Source organism: Hesperophylax consimilis, chromosome 3 (assembly GCF_061612785.1).
Source record: "Hesperophylax consimilis isolate HC1 chromosome 3, BYU_Hcon_1.0, whole genome shotgun sequence".
Classification (NCBI taxonomy): domain Eukaryota; kingdom Metazoa; phylum Arthropoda; class Insecta; order Trichoptera; family Limnephilidae; genus Hesperophylax; species Hesperophylax consimilis.
In genome coordinates, this window is record NC_142838.1 from 12,430,405 (window position 1) to 12,450,001 (window position 19,597).

At 33.7% G+C, this 19,597-nt stretch overlaps 1 protein-coding gene across 1 annotated transcript; it reads left to right on the forward strand.

Moving 5' to 3' along the window:
• The first annotated feature begins 2,178 nt into the window (after window positions 1–2,178).
• LOC149424966 (uncharacterized) lies at window positions 2,179–9,163 on the forward strand. The gene is made up of 9 exons (XM_089650878.1): window positions 2,179–2,550; window positions 3,068–3,338; window positions 3,907–4,114; window positions 4,460–4,636; window positions 4,852–5,058; window positions 5,246–5,416; window positions 5,604–5,793; window positions 6,034–6,184; window positions 7,124–9,163. The coding sequence occupies exons 1-9, from the start codon at window positions 2,413–2,415 to the stop codon at window positions 7,255–7,257; spliced, it is 1,647 nt and encodes a 548-aa protein (XP_089507004.1). The 5' UTR covers window positions 2,179–2,412; the 3' UTR covers window positions 7,258–9,163.
• The last annotated feature ends 10,434 nt before the right edge of the window (window positions 9,164–19,597 follow it).

Consider the following 19,597-nt stretch of genomic DNA (forward strand, 5'->3'; position numbering starts at 1 on the left):
CAGACATGGACATAATTATTAAAAAAAAAAAACAAATAAAAAAGCATATTAAAGACAAGTATAAAAATAAATTCAAAAAATTTCACGGCCGAGAATCGAACCTCGATCAATTGCATGGAAGACAACTATGCTGACCATTAACCACCACATTTGTACAAACGGCGGCATAAATTCATTATATTATACATGTACCGTAATTGCAGCAATATGCAATAACTCCTAATACAGTGTGTTCGGTGGTAAAGTGCGCATACTTCGAGAGGTAATTTTACATGATGGTAGAAGTAAAAAAAAATGATTGACTTTTCGAAATTACGTTGTTTTTTTCCCGTAGATACCAAATATTTTTCCATAGAATGTTGATATTTCTAAAAGAGTTTCTTATGCTTTACTTGTACTATCACGTAGAATTGCCTCCCGATGTTTGTGCACTTTACCCCCGGATCCTGTAAACTAGCGAAGACCCGTGAAAAATCATGGGTTACTCTGAATTCTTGATTCTCCACTTTGATTGCATTGAACCAGATTTCACGTTCACGCACTAACGTACAGCACAGAAAAAACTAGTATGTTTGATTGATAATAAGACGCACATTTAATTCCTTTTGCCGGGTCGTCATATTATTTCCCCAAGCAACCTGACAATATTTGAAAATCTCCTACTACCACCACAGTAAGCGGAAAATGTTGCTCGTGTTGTGTGATGGAGGACTTAGCTAGCCGAGGAATTGAACACACTACGCCTGGGTGGGACCAAACGCGTTGTCAACTCAGCCACCGACCGGTGTTGTTAATGCAGTTATCACGTCTTGTGATTTTTTTGGTATTTGATGACACAAGGAATGGAAAATGTCATAAAATTTGAGTGGGTTTTGGCATCTTTCATAGAATTTTTTTTTTTTTTTTATTGTACAACAGAACATTCATTCCAATTACAGTACAATTTTACATCATATCAGCATTTGGGTAAGTGACTCTTCAATAATTGTTTTAGGAAGAACTAGTTTTATTGAGAGAACAGTCATTTACATCCAAATTCTTTGCTAGTTCATTCAACAGCACCACTCTCCTCGTCATGCTATGCTTTGCCAGGACGTCGGTTTTGCCTTTTGGTACTCTGAATAATTCATGGTATCGACTTCGGCTGTAGTGGTCTGGTACATATAAATCATAGCATCCCAAGAGGAATGGGCTATCAATAAAATTGTTCAAAATTTTGAAAGATATAATGGCTAGGCTTGCTTTTCGCCTAGTTTCCAGACTCACAGAATTAGTTTCCTCAAGTAAGTCGATATGGTGCATGAACCTGAGATAGGTTCCATGCGTCCGCATATAGACATACCTGAGGAATTTCTTCTGGATTTGCTCTATCATTTCAATGTACTTCTGGTGGTACGGTGCCCAAACATTGCTCGCATACTCCAGCTTGCTTCTCAGTATGCCATCGAACAATGCTAACATAGCATCTTGATTATTGAACTGCTTGCATGTCCTAATAACGAACCCAAGAAGTTTGTAGCAAGACTGAGTGAGCTGCGATATATGGCCAGAGAATTTCAGTTCGGGATCAAAGACGACACCGAGATCCTTTACGGAATTTACACGTGATACTGTTTCGCCCTTTATCTTATAATCGTAAAGTATAGTGTTTAGAGAACGAGTGTAAGACATAGTGAATTTTAAGGTCATCTGCAAACAGTAGACATTTACTATTCTTAACATAGTTTTGGATGTCATTTATTAGTATTAGAAACAACAGCGGTCCGAGGTCCCTTGAGGAATTCCAGATTTCGCTGAGAATTTTTTCGAATTATGTCCATTTACCGAAAAAAATTGGTTTCTGGATTTTAAATATGATGAGAAAAAGTTTAGTGTTGGTAGGTCAAAGCCTAGTTTCTTAAACTTCCCCCTCACCCCGCTGCTTCAAATTGCTCTCGAATAGTCCAGGGATTTTATAAACAAATTTAAAAAATTGACGCGTGCGGTCATAATTTTTATTTATTCCAAGTTCACAATTTTAATGATTTTAGCAAGTGGCAAGTGTTTAGTTCCAGGAAGAAGGTACCTATTTACATTTGAAATTTTGGGCGGGGAAATGATTTTTTTTCAAGTACTAGTAACATTCGATATTTATGTCATCTGCAAATGTTAACCATAGATTAGGTATGTCGAGTATGTCAATGTCAACAACTCTACTGTCAGAAGTATAAATTGATTATTAGCGAAGTAGAGTAATGCTTTCGTTTAATAATATTGCTTAAGATAATATCCGAAATGCGATTAACGCACTAATATCATTTAAGGATATGTAGATATTTTATCCCTTATTATTTTCAGTGCTTTTGTCAGAGCTATTAGAAGAACCCTAATTTTAAAATAATGTGAACTAGTAATGTAATTTCAACAACAAATATGGCTTCAGACGATAAGTGGAATTTAGAAGGTCCATGTCGTTTGTGTGGTGATTTATGCAGTCGAGATTTAGATCATGTGTTCTCTGATGACAAATCGTTTTTGGTGGATTTGATAAAGAAATACTTATCAATAAAAGTAGGTATACTGTGCACATCTAATGTTCAACACCACCCTAAATTTTAATCTTAATAATAGTTGAATGTAATAAATCAAAGGTTTTAACTTCTTACTGCGCAATAGATGAGCCACCAAATGACTAACGGGAATATGTAAATCTAATGAGAAAATAGGTCATTGTGAAGAGAACTTTAATTAATGTGTCTATCATAGAAACATTGAGCAGCCAAATGTTTTCTTTGCAATAATACTTACCAATATAACAGATATGGTTTGTTTTGATGTTAGTTATGATCAGCGTTTTGTTGCTTGCTGCTCTCGGTGGCCGAGTTGACATCGCGTTTGGGTTCCACCCAGGCTTAGTGTGTTCAATTCCTCGGCTGGCTAAGTCCTCCATCACAACACAAGCAGTTTTCAGCTTACTGTGGTGGTAGGAGATTTTCAAATATTTTCAATTATTCGTAACCCTGGAATGTTCGTCTTTCTTTTAAAAAAAAAAAATAATAATAATAATAATTTCTGCAATTTGTTTCAGATCTCTATGAATGACAGCTTGCCAGTACAAGTTTGTGAGACGTGCAGACTAAAAGTTATATCCTTTAACGAATATGCGCTGAAATGTGTCAACACCCAGATAACTTTTTCATCTGCGACTGAAACGTGTTCTGAAATGACGATCGATGACCTGTTTTCAGATACTGTAAAAACAGAAGATGCATATATCAAAAACGAAGTTATAGATCATTCTATCAAATCTGAAAATGACACTGACAACTTCAGTGATGATTTTGGCCCTGTAACAAAGAGTATGAAATCTTAATACCTACTATGTAGCAATTGAATTCCAAATAATAGACTTCTTTTCCTTTAATATGGCAGGAAACCGTTTGTTGGATAACCGACACCCCTGCCATAGGTCACCCCAAGTGGTTTGGTGACTTAGCTAGGCTGCCTGGGTTCATGGGGTGAGGTTGGTCTAAGTCTTGGCGGTGAATGCATTGGTCCACCTACTGCTTGGCGGGCCGAATCGGGAGAGACTGGTTGAAGCAGACCTTTAACCTCTCCAGCTGGACTGTCTCGACCCATCGCCTTGCTCCGCAGTGGGGGAGATGGATTCATAAGTCCGGCACTCCTGGACACGCTGACCCTCAGATACCTACCCACCCCTCATTCATTTTTTCTTCCCAGAACTTCCTTTCCCGAAAAGGACCCTCTACACAGCATAGGCCCTGAGGGAATTTGTTTTTTCCTTTTGTGTGGAACCTGCTGCATTATGTTAAGCACTGAATTTAAAGTGCATTAATTGTAATAATAAGTTAACAAATGTAACTATACACTAAGATCATTTTATGCTTATGTACTAAATATTTTTAGCTCGCAAAAAAAAATCTTCCCTGAAAGCACTTAAAATTAAAAATGAGGAGAAAAAAGCTAGGAAACAATCTCTTAGGGAGAAAAAACAAGCCAAAAAATCATCCCCTGATTCGAGCAATAATGAAGGAAATGTTGAACACCATGTAGTTATTGCCAATAAACCAAGGAAAAAAGTACGAAGCTCCGCTATAAATAGTTCTTTTATCAAGTAAGTTATCTAAAATTATGAATTTAACCACATTTAAATGGAAATTTAATCAATATTAGTGTATAAATTCACCTTCCCTCTCTCCATAATTTGAAAGGATGGCCTAGAACACCTTGAAGGGCAAAAGCAGACATAAAATAATTGGTCAGTCAAGTCTCCCGGCAATCTATAAAATCTTATATTTTTCTAGTTTCTCTTTCGTTACCACTACTAACATGCATTTATTTTCTGACTGTGATCTATGCTGTATTAGGGTCCCCATATTGCCAGGGATGTCCTGGTAGTCGCTACTCCATCCCTCTCTAAGTGATGCAAAGAATTTAATGTAATAATCTTTTCTTTCAGATTCATTTGTCATATCTGTAATGAAGAATTTTTGCACTGGGAAATCCTCCAGAAACATACAAACCAGAAACACGAAGTCAAGCCAAAGATTTTGTGTGTGTGTGACCAATATCTTAGCTCAAAAAATACTATATACAAACACATAAAAATGCATGACAGCAATTCTTTTACCCACAAGTAAGTTGTATGTCATTCAACCGTATCCTTGGACTTTGAGGGATACAGTAGAAGATCTTATTTTTTATATTAACTCGACACAGGAGTTATATTTCCCTGAGGGCCTATGTCATCTTTGAGGGTGCATTGTGGAGGTTTGAAATACAATTTGCAACATAAATATGTATACATATTCATATTTATTTTTAAGTGTCAAATATTTGTGTTCTTTTCAGGTGCACTGAGTGTGATAATACTTTTTACACAAAACCTAATTTGAAAAAACATTACTTACTGGAGCATTCAAATATGACACGACCTGAACATAAATGTGAACAATGTGGAAAAATTTATCCTAAACTATATTTATTGAAACAACATGAATTACAACATTTACCTAAGGAAGTTAGGAATATACATCCTTGTGAAATTTGCGGAGCCAAGTACGTATTTAACATATCAACAAAAGTGTAATTGCATTAATAGTTGTTTTCCCATTCTTTATATCTTTAAGGCACGGTCACAGGAACACTAAATGATGTGTTCTAGAAATGAATCCTACAAAAAGCTGTAAATATTATTAAGAACTTATTGTTCATAATAACGTATGTATTATGCATTTATCTTCAGGTTTGCATCTAAGATGGCTGTTCAAATTCACAACAAGCACGTCCACATAAAAGACAAATCTTTTGTCTGTGATATTTGTGGAAAATTTTTTACATCCAATGGAAATTTGAATTCTCACCGAGTTGTGCACAGTGGAGACAGACCTTTTCTCTGTCCTCATTGTCCTAAAACGTGTGTATATCTCTACCTAATTGTAATTACTAACAACTACCAACATTCATTATTTTGTGTAATGTCTAACCGGTTCAGTGCCAAACACTCCCACTGCGGACCGATTGTATGTAATTTTAATGATAACCAAAACTCCTGTCAGCGAATGTGTTAAGGACTACTATTTATATATAATTATGTTTTGCAGCTTTAGATCCAGCTTTACTCTGAAATGTCATTCCAATATTCACAATGACGTGGTCTATAAATGCTCAAAATGTCCATCTACATTTTCGTATGCAAACACTTTACGTGAGCATATGAATGTCCATACAGATGTCTGCAGATTTACCTGTGGCTTCTGCAATAAAGGTTTTAAATGGAAAAGGTCATTTGAGGTAAGAATATTGGTAAAATTAACTTACAAACTTATTTTGATTTTTGTGAGTTTTATCAATAATTTCCCAGTCCTTCCCTTTATTAAGATATCCTTTTCCTATTGTGAATATTTATTCTTGACTCTATAAACCTGAGTAAAAACCCTCAAATTTGAAAGGTAATCACTCTTGTTATAATGAAACTGGCTTGGTGTGAAAGAATTAACCCAGTTGTATTACAAAATGTTTTGTTCATTGTAGGCTCACTTAAACATTCATACGGGAAAAACACCATTTTCCTGTCCATGGTGCTCCAAAACCTTTGCGGACGGATCGAATTGCAGAATTCATAAAAGGAGAGCCCATCCTGTGGAACTTGCGGAATATGAAGCCAGTAAAGGAATAAGCAATCGTAAGCTCCATCAATTTATTTCAAAGCTAGCTTTTACTCGCGGCTTAGCTCTTGTAGTATTAGGGAGAAATTACTATCCAAAGAAATTTTCCACAGGAACGAAATGTTTTTCGGAACGAAAAACGACTTCCCAGTCCCCCATTTATCCCCATGCAAAAAAAAGTCGATTGGTCTCTCTAAAGAAGGATTAACAAACAAACACACTTTTACATATATAATACTAGCGGACGTGTACCCAGCGTTGCTCGAATTTTCTCTACTTTCAATAAATAAAATGTCCATGTATTATATATATAAACCTTCCGGAAGAAATTCTCTAAATAATAATGAAAACCCTATCAAACTCTGTTGCATAGTTTAGAAGAACCAAGCTCACAAACTGACAGACGCAGATAGTGATTGTGTTTTATACTATTTAGAGATGCCAATGTATTGTCACGATTACGAATTTACTAAAAGTTTATCAGGAAACGGCCTGTAATCCCATTTTTAGTTCATTATGATCTGGTATGTTCCGGGATGTTACCGAACATTCCAAAACATTCCAGAATGTTCCAGATTATTCCCGAACATTCCACAACATTTCACAATGTTCTGGGATGTTTCGTAATGTTGTGGAATGCTCTTGAATACTCTCGAATGTTCTGGACTGTTCTAAGAATTTCTAGAGGGCGAAATTTCCAGCCCTTATATCTTCAAAAGCACGCCCTTCAGGTAAAAACAGGAACCTCCTTCATGGATGGGGATAGAGGGTTACCACACCATATAACTCCCTTGATCGTACCGGGACTCGTTTCTGAGTTTTAGCAGCACGCACATTTTACACTTACTTTTATAATTTATATAAATTGATTAGTTAGGACATTAAGCACGGCAAAGTAAGGTTGATTTCGAAAAGTATATTTTTTATAACTCGACAAATAACTGTTTTTGTTTCAGAAAAAATAAAGCGCGGTCCTTCAACTGAAACAACTACCATTCGAAGTATCCAGTTTGATGATGTTGTAAAACCTCAGGTGTTTCCTAAATTGGATTCATTAAATTCTATCAAATCTGACACCGACTCCGATTGATTGGATTTATGCAGAGGTACATAATATGATCTACTGAACACCTGGATATACATATAAGATAAGATATATATTGCTAGAGGTCAGTTAGGTCCTAAGAAATTTTCAGAACCAAAAAGTTACATACCTATTTATAATATTTTTGAATTCAGTGATAACTTTTTTGGTTTTTTCTCAATGTATAAAAAGAATTATTTTAAAATTATATTCTTTCCAAACAAACCTAGTGACTGTGAACTAAAATTTGCTTTTATGAAAGCCAGAACTGTAAATTACTATTTTACCAACCTATTTTTGTATTTAAAAAAAAATAAACTATTTACATATTTGAGATACATTAGCTTCTCAAGCACCAAAAGTTCCCATCAGATATGAAAAATTTGTATCCGTTAAACGCCCATGTATCCGATGGGTAAACTGAAAACATATTTTCTGTTTGTTGGATTTTGCACCTCAAAACAATTTGTTGTTTACTAAAATAAATAATATTCGATTGGCAACAAAATAATAACTCAGATATGAGTTCTTGCTTTTCCTTTCGTAAAGGGCAGCCATTTAAATATAATAATAAAATTACTACTGCGCAAAATTATTGCGTCATTCTTAAATGTGCCTTCCTGATGCACAGCTTGTGTTGTTTGTTTTCTTTGTTTTGAAGAACACTTATTTAGCTTTATGGAAAATATAATGACACTTCAAGAATATTTTCTTATTTCTATCATGCTAAGCACTAAGAGTACTAGTCAAAACAAATTTTCAGGAGAGCAATCTTCTATTGGGTGATAAATTAACAAATGCCCATTTTCGGGAATAATTCCCAACTATTTTTTCAGACCCAACGACCCATTCATGTATTCAGAAATTGTGTCGACAAAATTATTTGCTCGGTATATCAGTGAATGGACCTCGTTATAACAGTCAACAATTATATGAAGATAAACCTAAACTAAAATATCCTTTTATTTGCTCATTATAGCCGTGAACTTGCTATTGCCGTGATCGTTACAACCAAGTTCGGCTGTATATTTTTGAGATTTTTTCATTTTCAAGCTATTTAAAATATTGTCCCGGGCAGGGCCTGCCTTGAGCCAAACGGCATCTTGCGCAAGTGAAATTTGGACGCCCCTTGTCAAAACCAGTAGACGCCTATGCAGGTGATCATTGTAATCAATAATATTCCTGATGATTTGTATTTTTGTGTAGTGCCGTTTTTTTTTAAATAATCTCAAGGGCGATGAGTTAGGACAGTTAGGTGATAGGCATTATCAGCACTCTGGTGCTTTGACAATTCGGCGCCCGGAGCCGATTGCTCCAATTGCGCCCGCATAGGGTCGGCCCTAGTTCCAGAGATTGAAAAAATTAAATAATTTCAAATTTTTTTTTTGACTTATACTCTTTATAGATATCATGTAGACCTATATTTATTATTTTTTTATAACAAGAGAAAGAAAAATCTTTTCTCTGAATATAAATAGCTATTTGATATACACATTCTTTATAAATATATGAACACATTGTTTGGTAACACGGTACAATTTACATAATTTTGCAAAAACACAAGTAAGTTATTACGCAAATAGACTCAGCCAGTGCACAGCTGGACGGGAGGAAATTTACCCTTTTCACTCTATAAATAGAGGTATAAGGTTGTGGGAGCTCAGCGCTCAAAAGGTTAAATGTTTTTGTTGTTATCTGTCACGGGTGAAAGTGAATAATAAAATGTATATATTTATTTAATGTGTGTTGTTTATATAATATTCATGTTTTATATTATGCACATTATTTGTTTACATTTTATTAATACAGTAGTCTCCCAATCTGTGGGTTGCAATGTTTTGTAAAATGCTCCAGAGCAAGAAATAACATAAGAATGATAGGAAAGCACTCATACACTACAAAAATGTCAGTAATATGCAATAAACATTTTTAAAAGAGTATTGTATTTTATTATGGTGATCAATTTATTTAAATTTAAAGTAATTATTGTTTCTGTCTCAATAAACCGATAATCTGAAGACCTCCCTACATTATCATCAGCTTTCTGCTAATAATTAGCAAAAAAATTATAACATCTAACAATATATTCTACAAGTTTTGACTAAAAGTCAAAAATATCTTAAAAATGCCTTAAAAACTTTTATCACCAACAAATATTTAAAAGAAACTTAATAGATTAAAAAAATTATTCTTTTATTAAACCAAGGAAATTCTCTGCGAGTGAAAATGTAGGTACCCCCATAAATACTACATTATACTAATAAACAATTTATTGGTGACAATTCGCAGCAAGCCAAACAAACATAAATAACAATAAAAAATCACTGATTTTGTTACATTCCTTTGTCATCGAGATTATTATTACAGTAAAACAGAACATATTCTGAAAATAGGCAGTGCAATAATATCAGGAGCTGGAGTTTCATTAAAGGCCAGTTTATAATAGGAATATTCGGTAAGAATAGGCCGGTGACGTAATCCGTTATCCGTAATATTTTAGATCGTCATTTATAATTGAAACAGGAATAGAATAGAATACGTCCATAGAAGTGACTATGCCGCTGTCACTTGTCTATGTCAACGAGAGTATATTCTTCCTCCATCTTATAAAAGTAATATTGTTTTATATAAATAAATATTGAAACGATGGATTCATTAGATATTGTTGCATGTGGAATGTTTTTGTCAATTCTGGGGCTAGCATACGCTGCAATAGGAGACACAGTTGACGAAAAAAATAAGGAAAAAACGACGTTGGAGTGTGCGTCCCTTAAATCATAAAAGGAAGGAAACAGGATATTTCCATAATTTGTTTAAAGACATGGCGACAGTAGACAACGATCAATTTAATAAATATACAAGAATGTCGCAGACCAATTTATATAAATTGTTAGGACTTCTACAACACAAATTAGTAAAGCGAAGCAGACGTGAGCCTTTAAGTCCAGAACATAGACTAGTTATCACATTATGTGATGAAAGGCTTTAAATCACAGTGAAAAAACAGATAAACCATAGCTGCAAAAAATATTCAAATTATTTATGAAAACGGACATGCTAACGACATCTGGCGGAGAAAGAATTGATTCAGCTTGCTTGCAGTAGACACCTGTAATAGTTGGAATTAAATCAAGGTTCCGGGACGAAAGCAGAGAGGTCGTAAAATCGTCTAGCACGAGAAAGAAAACCCCCTTTCTAGGCCTAAAAATAAATATTGAATTTTGTCAACCAATAGATCTGAACAAAGAGCTATAAAATTTTGAGTAACCAATCAGTGAACGGAGGGGCGTGTGTCTACGAAAGACAAAGGAATGAACTATGGACCCGACATTAAAATAGATAATTAACGACATTTCGATTCCCACAGAAATTAGAGGTGAACGCACTTTAGGGTAAGCATCGACTTTCAAGGTGACAAACTCCTGGGAATGTTTACAATAACTGAGAAATTTAGGAGGTAGCGAACCATTGTAATCGAGTGCTTTGAAGTTTTCATGTTGGAAAAACACACACACGAAAATGCAATGAAAAAAATTATAAACGTGATAGTATAAAAAAGGACGGGAAAAGCGAAGGAAAGTTACTGGCGGAATTTTCAACTGTAGTGCAATTATTTATGATAGAAGTAGGGTGTCGAGTTCGAAAAAATCGTACTAAAGAGAGGTGAGAGTTTTGGAAACAATAGAAATTAATCGTTATCAATTTAAGATGAAACGGAAATATTGGTAAATCAATTTTGAATGAAAATCTCGCAAAAAAATAGACATTTTAGAAAAGTGCGGCGACCGAATGGAAGGATAATACAGAGATTTTTGAACTGCTACAAAGGTCCTAGGGACATGAAAATTGAGTATCAGAAGAAGACAGTAAAACTAAACATATAGCGATAGATTATATTCAGGAAAAGTAGACATTTTACATAATTATTAGGTTAGATAGATATTAGAGCTACACAAGATTACAGAGGGATCGAAACAAGATAAAAGGTTGACGGTCTCATGTGTATTTTGGAATATAAACAATCGAAATCCGAACATGATTTTTATTTACGTTAAGGTAATAAACGATTGGAGAGACGATTAATTTTAACGTGGACCTTATGGAATGTTTATTTAAAGCAAAAGAGATAAAAACTAATGGCTCTAAAATTAAACTAAATTTACGGCCGTAGTACATAAAATCTGAGACGTAAACATATGTCCAGACGTATAATTTATGTGAAATCTTGTAAGTGAGGGATGGAGAATGGGCGGAGATTGGGTCAGACAATAAAAGTGACAGATATCCCAGAGTCAAATCAGGTATATCTCCCATAGAAGTGTGGAAAACTATATATTAATTAATAATAAATGAAGTATGAAATTTTCCTGGAGACCACACACATCGGGAAAAGTGAGAGAAAGATAAAAGAAAGGGTAAAGAACGGAGATAAATAATAATTCAAGTGGAGAAAAGTGATACAATTCAAATTTATCCGTGAAATAAATAAATACGACTTGGAAAATAATTAATTATAGAGTTATGGGAAATAACAAAAAAATAAAGAAGACATTGTGCAAGAAAACGTCGCGGATAAAAGAAAATCCAAAAAGATAAGGAAAAACTCAAATCTGCGACATAAAGATAGAAAGTACGGGTGGAAATGGAAAAGCTCATATAAGTGACAATAAAATTAAGTAGAATTTAGACAAATCGAAATTCAAAAATGCGTAGTAAAGATTTCAGCATGGATTTAAACAATTTTCGCACGAGATGCATAAAATTGAGATCTATATATATGTTATTGAGGATGGACCTATCGCGAATTGAGAAAAAAAAGGAACGCAAAATCATGAGATTTTAACTACATTTTGTATGAACGGAGGACAAAGGAAGCTTGGGCGACTAACGCGGACTTACCCGATTCGGACCCTATCGATTTAGAGTTGTGAGATAAAAATTAACCACCGCCCAGAGCCGGAAAGCAGAACATCTTATGGAAGCACAATCGATATTAATGGCAGGGATGTTCGGATTTGCGAGTTGGTAAAAGACAGAATTGATTATCAAAGAAAATTCAGATACGTCTTTTGGAACCTGAGAAGGGTATAAAATGGCGGTGCAGACCAGTTTTCGGGGAGTCAGTCGAGAGTTTGAAAACGGAGTTTACGTCGCAGTACTACGTCTATTGGTAAAATTCTAGTGAAATAATCTAAGTGTTAAATTTTGAAAAAGTCTAAGTTTAAATTCTGAACAAGTCCCTGGACTTAGGAAGTTTTGTGAAAAGTTAGAAATTTTAAATTCAGTTTAAATTCCTTTGAAAATCCCATCAGTGAAGTTTTGTTGAGTCAGTTTAATTTGGGTAAACAGTGAAAATAAATATAATTTAAAGTCAGTGCTTAAAAAGTGTTTAGTGAAGTGCAAAAAAGTGATTACTGAATTAAAAGTTAAATCAAAATTTAAAAATAATTATTCCATTCAAGTGAAATTAAAATTCGATTGAGAGTTTTGTCGTTCATCTAGAGTGGATGTGCTCGTGAATTGAAATTTAAAAATAGATTATAATTTAACATCAATTTGGTTAAAAAAAAATAATAATAGTAATAAATATTTACGTCTTAGTTTAAAATAAACACAATCTAGACAGTTCGAAAAGAAATAACAACAAATGCTCAAACCTTTGTTCTAAAAGTAATAGTTCGGAAAAGAAACTAATTTATTAAGAATCGAGATAATTAAAAGTCTGCGCAATTCGGAAAAAATTTTCTTATAAAAAATAAATAAAAAGAAATTTAGAATCAAAAAAATTGATCAATTAAAATCCATCGTGCGTATAGCGACAGTGTTAAAAGTGTTTGTCGTTTTAACCGGAATTCTAAACATCAATCTACCATTTCGAAAAAAGTATTTGAAACAGCTATCATTCAAAAGCCTAAACTAGAAAGGTGTTATTAAATCAACGGGTTTTCTGGATTAGGATTTCGTTCGGAAGAAAAATTAATTATCAGCTAATTTATATGATTCAAGCAAGAATAAAATATTATATAGGAATAAATAGTCAAAGGGTTTATTTGAAATTAGTCGGAAAATACAGTTAATTAGGTAGTTTTCTTCATCAATGTTGTTGTGTACCACCCAACCGGAAATACCTTGATTAGGGTAAGTTTTCCTTTTAAAAATAATTTTCAGGTCCCAGGAGACACAGAAGGGCTGTGAAATGGAAGTATATCAATTGAATATTAAAGAAAAAACAACAAAAAGGAATTACACACTAATAGATGTAATATTTGTATTTATCTATATAAAAAATAAAGTAATATATTGTATATAAAGAATATATATATGAGTAATGTATGTGCCTACTGGTATATATATATTTATCATTTAATCAGAACATCGAAATGGTAGCGATTTTTAATACCTACCCGAGGACATATCTATATTATTGAAAAAGAAAATATGTATTTATTAATATTCCAGACTATGTAGAATCATATATTTTATATTTATTTATTAATATATGTACTCTTTTTTTAACATATTTTGACAATCGAGATATGTGTACTTATATATATATATATTTATTCTTCAATTAAACTCTAGTAAATTTACTAAATTCGGAAAATGAAAAATAGTTTAACTTCAATAAAGGAATTAAAAATATTTAAATTAACTATGCACAGTGAACGGTGGCATAACTGAATCACAAGGAGAGCGCGAGATATTTTAAAATAAACAATCTCACATCTGGGTTAGTGGGTCAGATGAGATGTTTACATTGTTCAATTTGTTGATAAAACAAAGCATACACTGAAGAATTGGGTCAGTCAACTGCATAGTTTGAAAACGACCTTGGCCATAACTAGATAATTTGTCAGGGTTATAAGGATAATTACCAGGATGTCATTGTACAATGTGCAGCGATTTTTGCGTATTCACAAATACCTATCATTCACAAACAACAATTGAAAATCACGGGTTAGCAAGATTTATAACGAAAAATTACATGAAACATTTAAATATCATTGATTAGATAGTCGCATAGATTTTATTAGTTACCTGAAACAGCTGGAAGCTGCGTGCTTACAAATACTTATCATTCACAATCAACAATTGAAAAATCACGGGTTAGTAAGATTTATATCGAATAATTATACAAAACATTTGAATGTTATTGATTGGGTGTTCATACAAAACCCCATCAGTTGCCTGAGACATTTGAGAGTCGAGTACTCTCTAATGTGGCAACCAACTACTTGAAACAATTGGAAAATCACGGGATAGGATGAACAAAATTAATGTTGAAACCTGGAGGTAAAATTTAAAACAAATACAGTTCATCAAACAGGAGGCAGTGGTCGCTCCTACAACAAGACCATTAACCAAACCAAATAGAGATGACGATTCTCTTAAATAAAAACGTCAAAACCAAACAAAAAGCCTGGAGTTCGATAGCTCTCCAAAACAAACTATCAATAAGACCTTATTCTACTAGTATTTATTAGTATAACCTTATTCTTACGTATATATTCGGTTACCAAGCCTAGAGTTTCGCAGAACTCTTCGTGCGAGATCCGAGCTTGGAATGCGAGGTAGATAGCCTCGTATTGCGAGTTATAAACCTTTCCCAAACTGTATGTATACATATATTTATTCGTATGTACTGTTTACTGGAGGATGCGGACCTGCATACAGCTTGCATTTTAGGTCTTCCGGACCACTCTCGCATCCTCTCTTAAACGTGGAATGAGGATTCACGACCCGTAAGTCCACACCAACCGTGAGTATATGATTGTATATAGGACGAAACCGGTTCGCCCTAAGTAAATTGTAGTCCAAGGAGGGGTCGGAATTTGGGGGTATCGGGACTCGAGGGAAAACTTGAAGGCAGTGCATGATGACGTGGAAGGCTTTTTGGGACGCGATAACTTAGGTATCAATCAAAGAGCCGTGTCAAAGGATTGTGCGAATTTCTCGTTGACTCAAGATCATCTCGTTTACTTGCAGGAGGATTTGGAGCCAAATTATGCCAGCAAATGGGCTATTCCGAGTTCGTCAAATATGCAATTAACTAATTACATTAACCTACTAAATCAATCTTTACATGTACCTTATAGCAGCAGAATCATAAAGGAGTGGCGCCAAACTGACACAAGAGTTTACCAAAATCAAATTTACTAACAATTAACCATTTGAGTTATATTTAATTACCTGTCCAAATTAACATGTATAATATCTTTTATCAGCGTTTAACTACGACTTTGTTAGGGTGCAGGGAATCAGAATAATTACAATAGGAAAGTTAGCTCATTCAGGGAATTCATTTAAGTCTAGGTTTGCAATGGAAAGACCAATTAAATTGTGAAACTCGACGCCTCGATCAGAACCAAGGGGGTTACCACAAAAATGAAGGTAATTAAAATCCTATATCATAAATCAAAAAATTACACAACGTTTGATGGAATTTAATTACAATATAAATACGGAAATATTTGCGTTCAAGTTCGTAAATAACGTATTAATTAGTTAAGTACATATGTCTATAAAGATATATAGTACAAGAGAGCTTTAAGTAGCTTTCTGTAGATATCAAAGAAAAGGGTCCAATTTTCATGGAGGCTTATGTGTTGTAGGGGAGGAATTTTCCATCCCTGCGAACACATATGCAAAGCCTTAGAGAAAAAATTAAATATCGGTCATAGCCAAGAGAGAAGAAAATTTTATATTGTTTTAAACAAATAAAAGAATGGAGAAGAGGCCGAAATATTACAATTATTGTAAGTGATAATATCTTTTAAAATTTATAATGTTAAGAATTATATTTATTCATTTTGATGTAAAAAATAATGTACTTATATTATTTTAGCCATTTGTCTCAAGGCTGCAGTCTGCAAGTAGTTGCATGGTCCTTTATGATTGGAAAAACCACTGCACATGTAATAATAAAGGAAACTTGCGAGGCAATATGGGATGTTCTTAGTCCCATATATTGCAAACAACCGACAATCGAAGGATGGAGAGAAAAAGCCAAAGAATTTTATAAGGAATGGAATCTCCCTAACTGCTGCGGTGCAATCGATGGTAAACATATTACAATTCAGGCACCTAAAAATTCAGGAACTACTTTTTTTAATTATAAAAAAACATTCAGCATAGTCCTCTTGGCTGTTTGTGATGCTGACTACATATTCACACTTGTAGACATTGGAGCATATGGCTCGCAAAGTGATGGTGGAGTATTCTCGGAGTCAGCCTTCGGCCGAGGTTTGGACTCCGGTAAAATAAAATTACCAGCAGGTACACCATTACCGAACACAAATATTGATTTTCCATATTACTTTGTTGGAGAAGAGGCTTTTCCTCTAAAACCATACATTTTAAGACCTTTTCCGGGAAGGAATTTAAATCAAGAAAAACGAATATTTAATTACCGATTATCAAGAGCAAGGAGAACAATAGAAAATTCTTTTGCCATTTTAGCATCTAGGTGGAGAATCTTGCGAAATAGTATCATTGCCGAAGTTGATAATGTAGAAAGGATTACCGCTGCCACAATATGTTTACACAATTTTCTGCGAATCTCTGAAAAAAATGCCGAACAACTAGTGTATTGCCCTTCAAATTTTCGTGACACTGTTAGAGATAATGGTCAAATTTCAGAAGGCTTATTTCGAGAAGAACAAAGTGAAAGTGGTTTTCAAAGGATAGGACGCATGGGTGCGAATAATCCATCAAGATCAATGATCGCTCTACGTGACAGCATGGCATATTATCTTTTGCATGAAGGGGCAGTTCCTTGGCAGTGGGCACATATTTCAAGAGGATCCAGACCAGAGTGATATCGAGAAGAAACGCCTTCGGGATTTAAGTTTTTAATGCGTTTACACTCTAGTAAACTAAAGTCTCAATAAATGGAAACTCAATGTATCCTTGATGTAAGACAGATCAGACATCGCCTTTCTAATTATTATTATTTTTTTTTAATAATAAATGTTAATTAAAAAAATAGCAATTTTTTATTGTAAAAAGCACTTGAAGAAAAATTGTACAAATCGTGTTTAGGAAAAAAAATACAATTTATGTAAAATTATATACTATATAAATTTCCAATTATTCTGAGTAATACATATTAGAATGTTTTGTGAATATGCCGAGTCCTCTTATTACATATTATTAGGGGTACGTAAATTTCGTTTTTACGAAATAGATGCGATAAAAGCGAAATCTGCATTTTATTTGCGATAAAAGCGAAATTTGAAAATTAAATACTTTCGCACCTTTTTACGTTACGTGCTTTCAAATGTTACGCGCTAACAATTATTACAACTATGTTCAAAACAGACAGAGACGGCACGAGGTGTTGCACGAGATGAGGAGCGAGCGTATTTCTGGATCGTGTTTTGGTAGACGCGAGTCAATTGCGCCTTTTTTTAAAAAAAAATTTTTTATTCAGTGAATTTTATGTATTACAATTTGTGTGTACTTAATAACTCCCACACTAGGCTTATGCCCGTGTTGTGGTAGTCATAATACTATAAATTACAATAAAACCATATGTTGTAGTAATAAAAGGTAAAACATAATATAGAAGAAAAAAATAAATAAACATATTTAAGAAAATATAAAACAAAATATATATTTTTTATACATGCTGACATACATACATATACATATATAAATGCTCAGATATATATACATATACATACATACATAGACATACATACATGCATACATAAATACATTCATGTACAAAAAAAAAAAATATATATATATATATATATATATATATATATATATGTAAAAAAAATATGTATATATATATATATATCAGTTATCTGTTATGTCTTCCATTATTTGTTTTTTTTGTTTTGCATTAAATTTAACGTTCTTGATTTTAACAGTAGCTAAACATGTGTGATAATTCAAGGCATAAGCGATACTATAATTATAGAACATAGTAAGAGATTTAAAGTTGGTTATGTTACGACAGTAAATGTTGTTTAACAAAGCAATAGATATAATACAAAATACAAGGTAATTGATTTTGACATCAGTAAAATATTTGTGATGCTTGAGTGCAAAAGGAATAATAAAATAGTACAATACAATAATTGATTTAAAATTGGACATGTTAAAACTGTAATTATTGTTTAGAAAGGCAATGAAAAGATTGAAAACTTTTGAGTTATTTATGTTGACACCAGTAGAGCGTTTCTGACATTTTAGGGATAAATTAATAATACAAGAGCTGTAGTTGTGAATGTAAAAATTAAATGTACTCTTTGATCAATAGCTATTTTATGATGAGCTTAAGGTTTGATATAATGTAAGATAAGAAGAAAAAAATTCCAAGTAATGTGGGGAAAAAACAATGTTTCCATAAGTGTGTGATTTTAGTAGAACTAGGAAAAAATAAATTAAGAAAAATTAAAATAATTGGTAAATCTAAATAGTTATAATAGTTACTAAAGTAAATTCTAAGCATGTTGATTTTAAATGTTTTTGGTTTCTGAGAGAAGTGCCAGTTTTTCCGCATTAGAAACAAGAATGGCAGCTGTTCCAATGTCTCGACGTACATATATCTGCCCCCCTTTGATCCAAGCATATTTAAATTTTTTCTCTTTTGTCGCCTGGCGGGCCAGATACCATAAGTGGTTTCCGCGAAATGTCAGATGCTCTGATATGTACACTGGTGAGCTCGAACCGGCAATCCCCATGTTCAACGTAATAAGTTTCTCTTCAGGACAGGATGCTTGTTTGTCTAAAGCCTTAAGGTCCGATAATAGTTGGTCTCGGTAGTAGTTAGAGGTGAATTTGAATATTATCGGTCCATTTTTATGTTTTTGCGTGGTCCTGTAGGCCGCTTCAATGTTCGAGGTATCCACTTTTGAATTGATAGTTTTACATATGTTGTGAAATATGTTTTTCAAGCTTTAAAATTCGAGTTCAGGTTTGCTGCTTAGCTAAGAAGTAGTGTAGATTGCGGGATCGTGTTTTGGTAGGCGCGAGTCAATTGCGCCTTTAAGTTCGAGTTCAGGTTTGCTGCTTAGCTAAGAAGTAGTGTAGATTGCGGGATCGTGTTTTGGTAGGCGCGAGTCAATATCGCCTTAATATTCGAGTTCAGGTTCGCTGCTTAGCTAAGAAGTAGTGTAGATTGCGGGATCGTGTTTTGGTAGGCGCGAGTCAATATCGCCTTAAAATTCGAGTTCAGGTTTGCTGCTTAGCTAAGAAGTAGTGTAGATTGCGGGATCGTGTTTTGTTAGGCGCGAGTCAATTGCGCCTTTAAGTTCGAGTTCAGGTTTGCTGCTTAGCTAAGAAGTAGTGTAGATTGGTAGGCGCGAGTCAATATCGCCTTAAAATTCGAGTT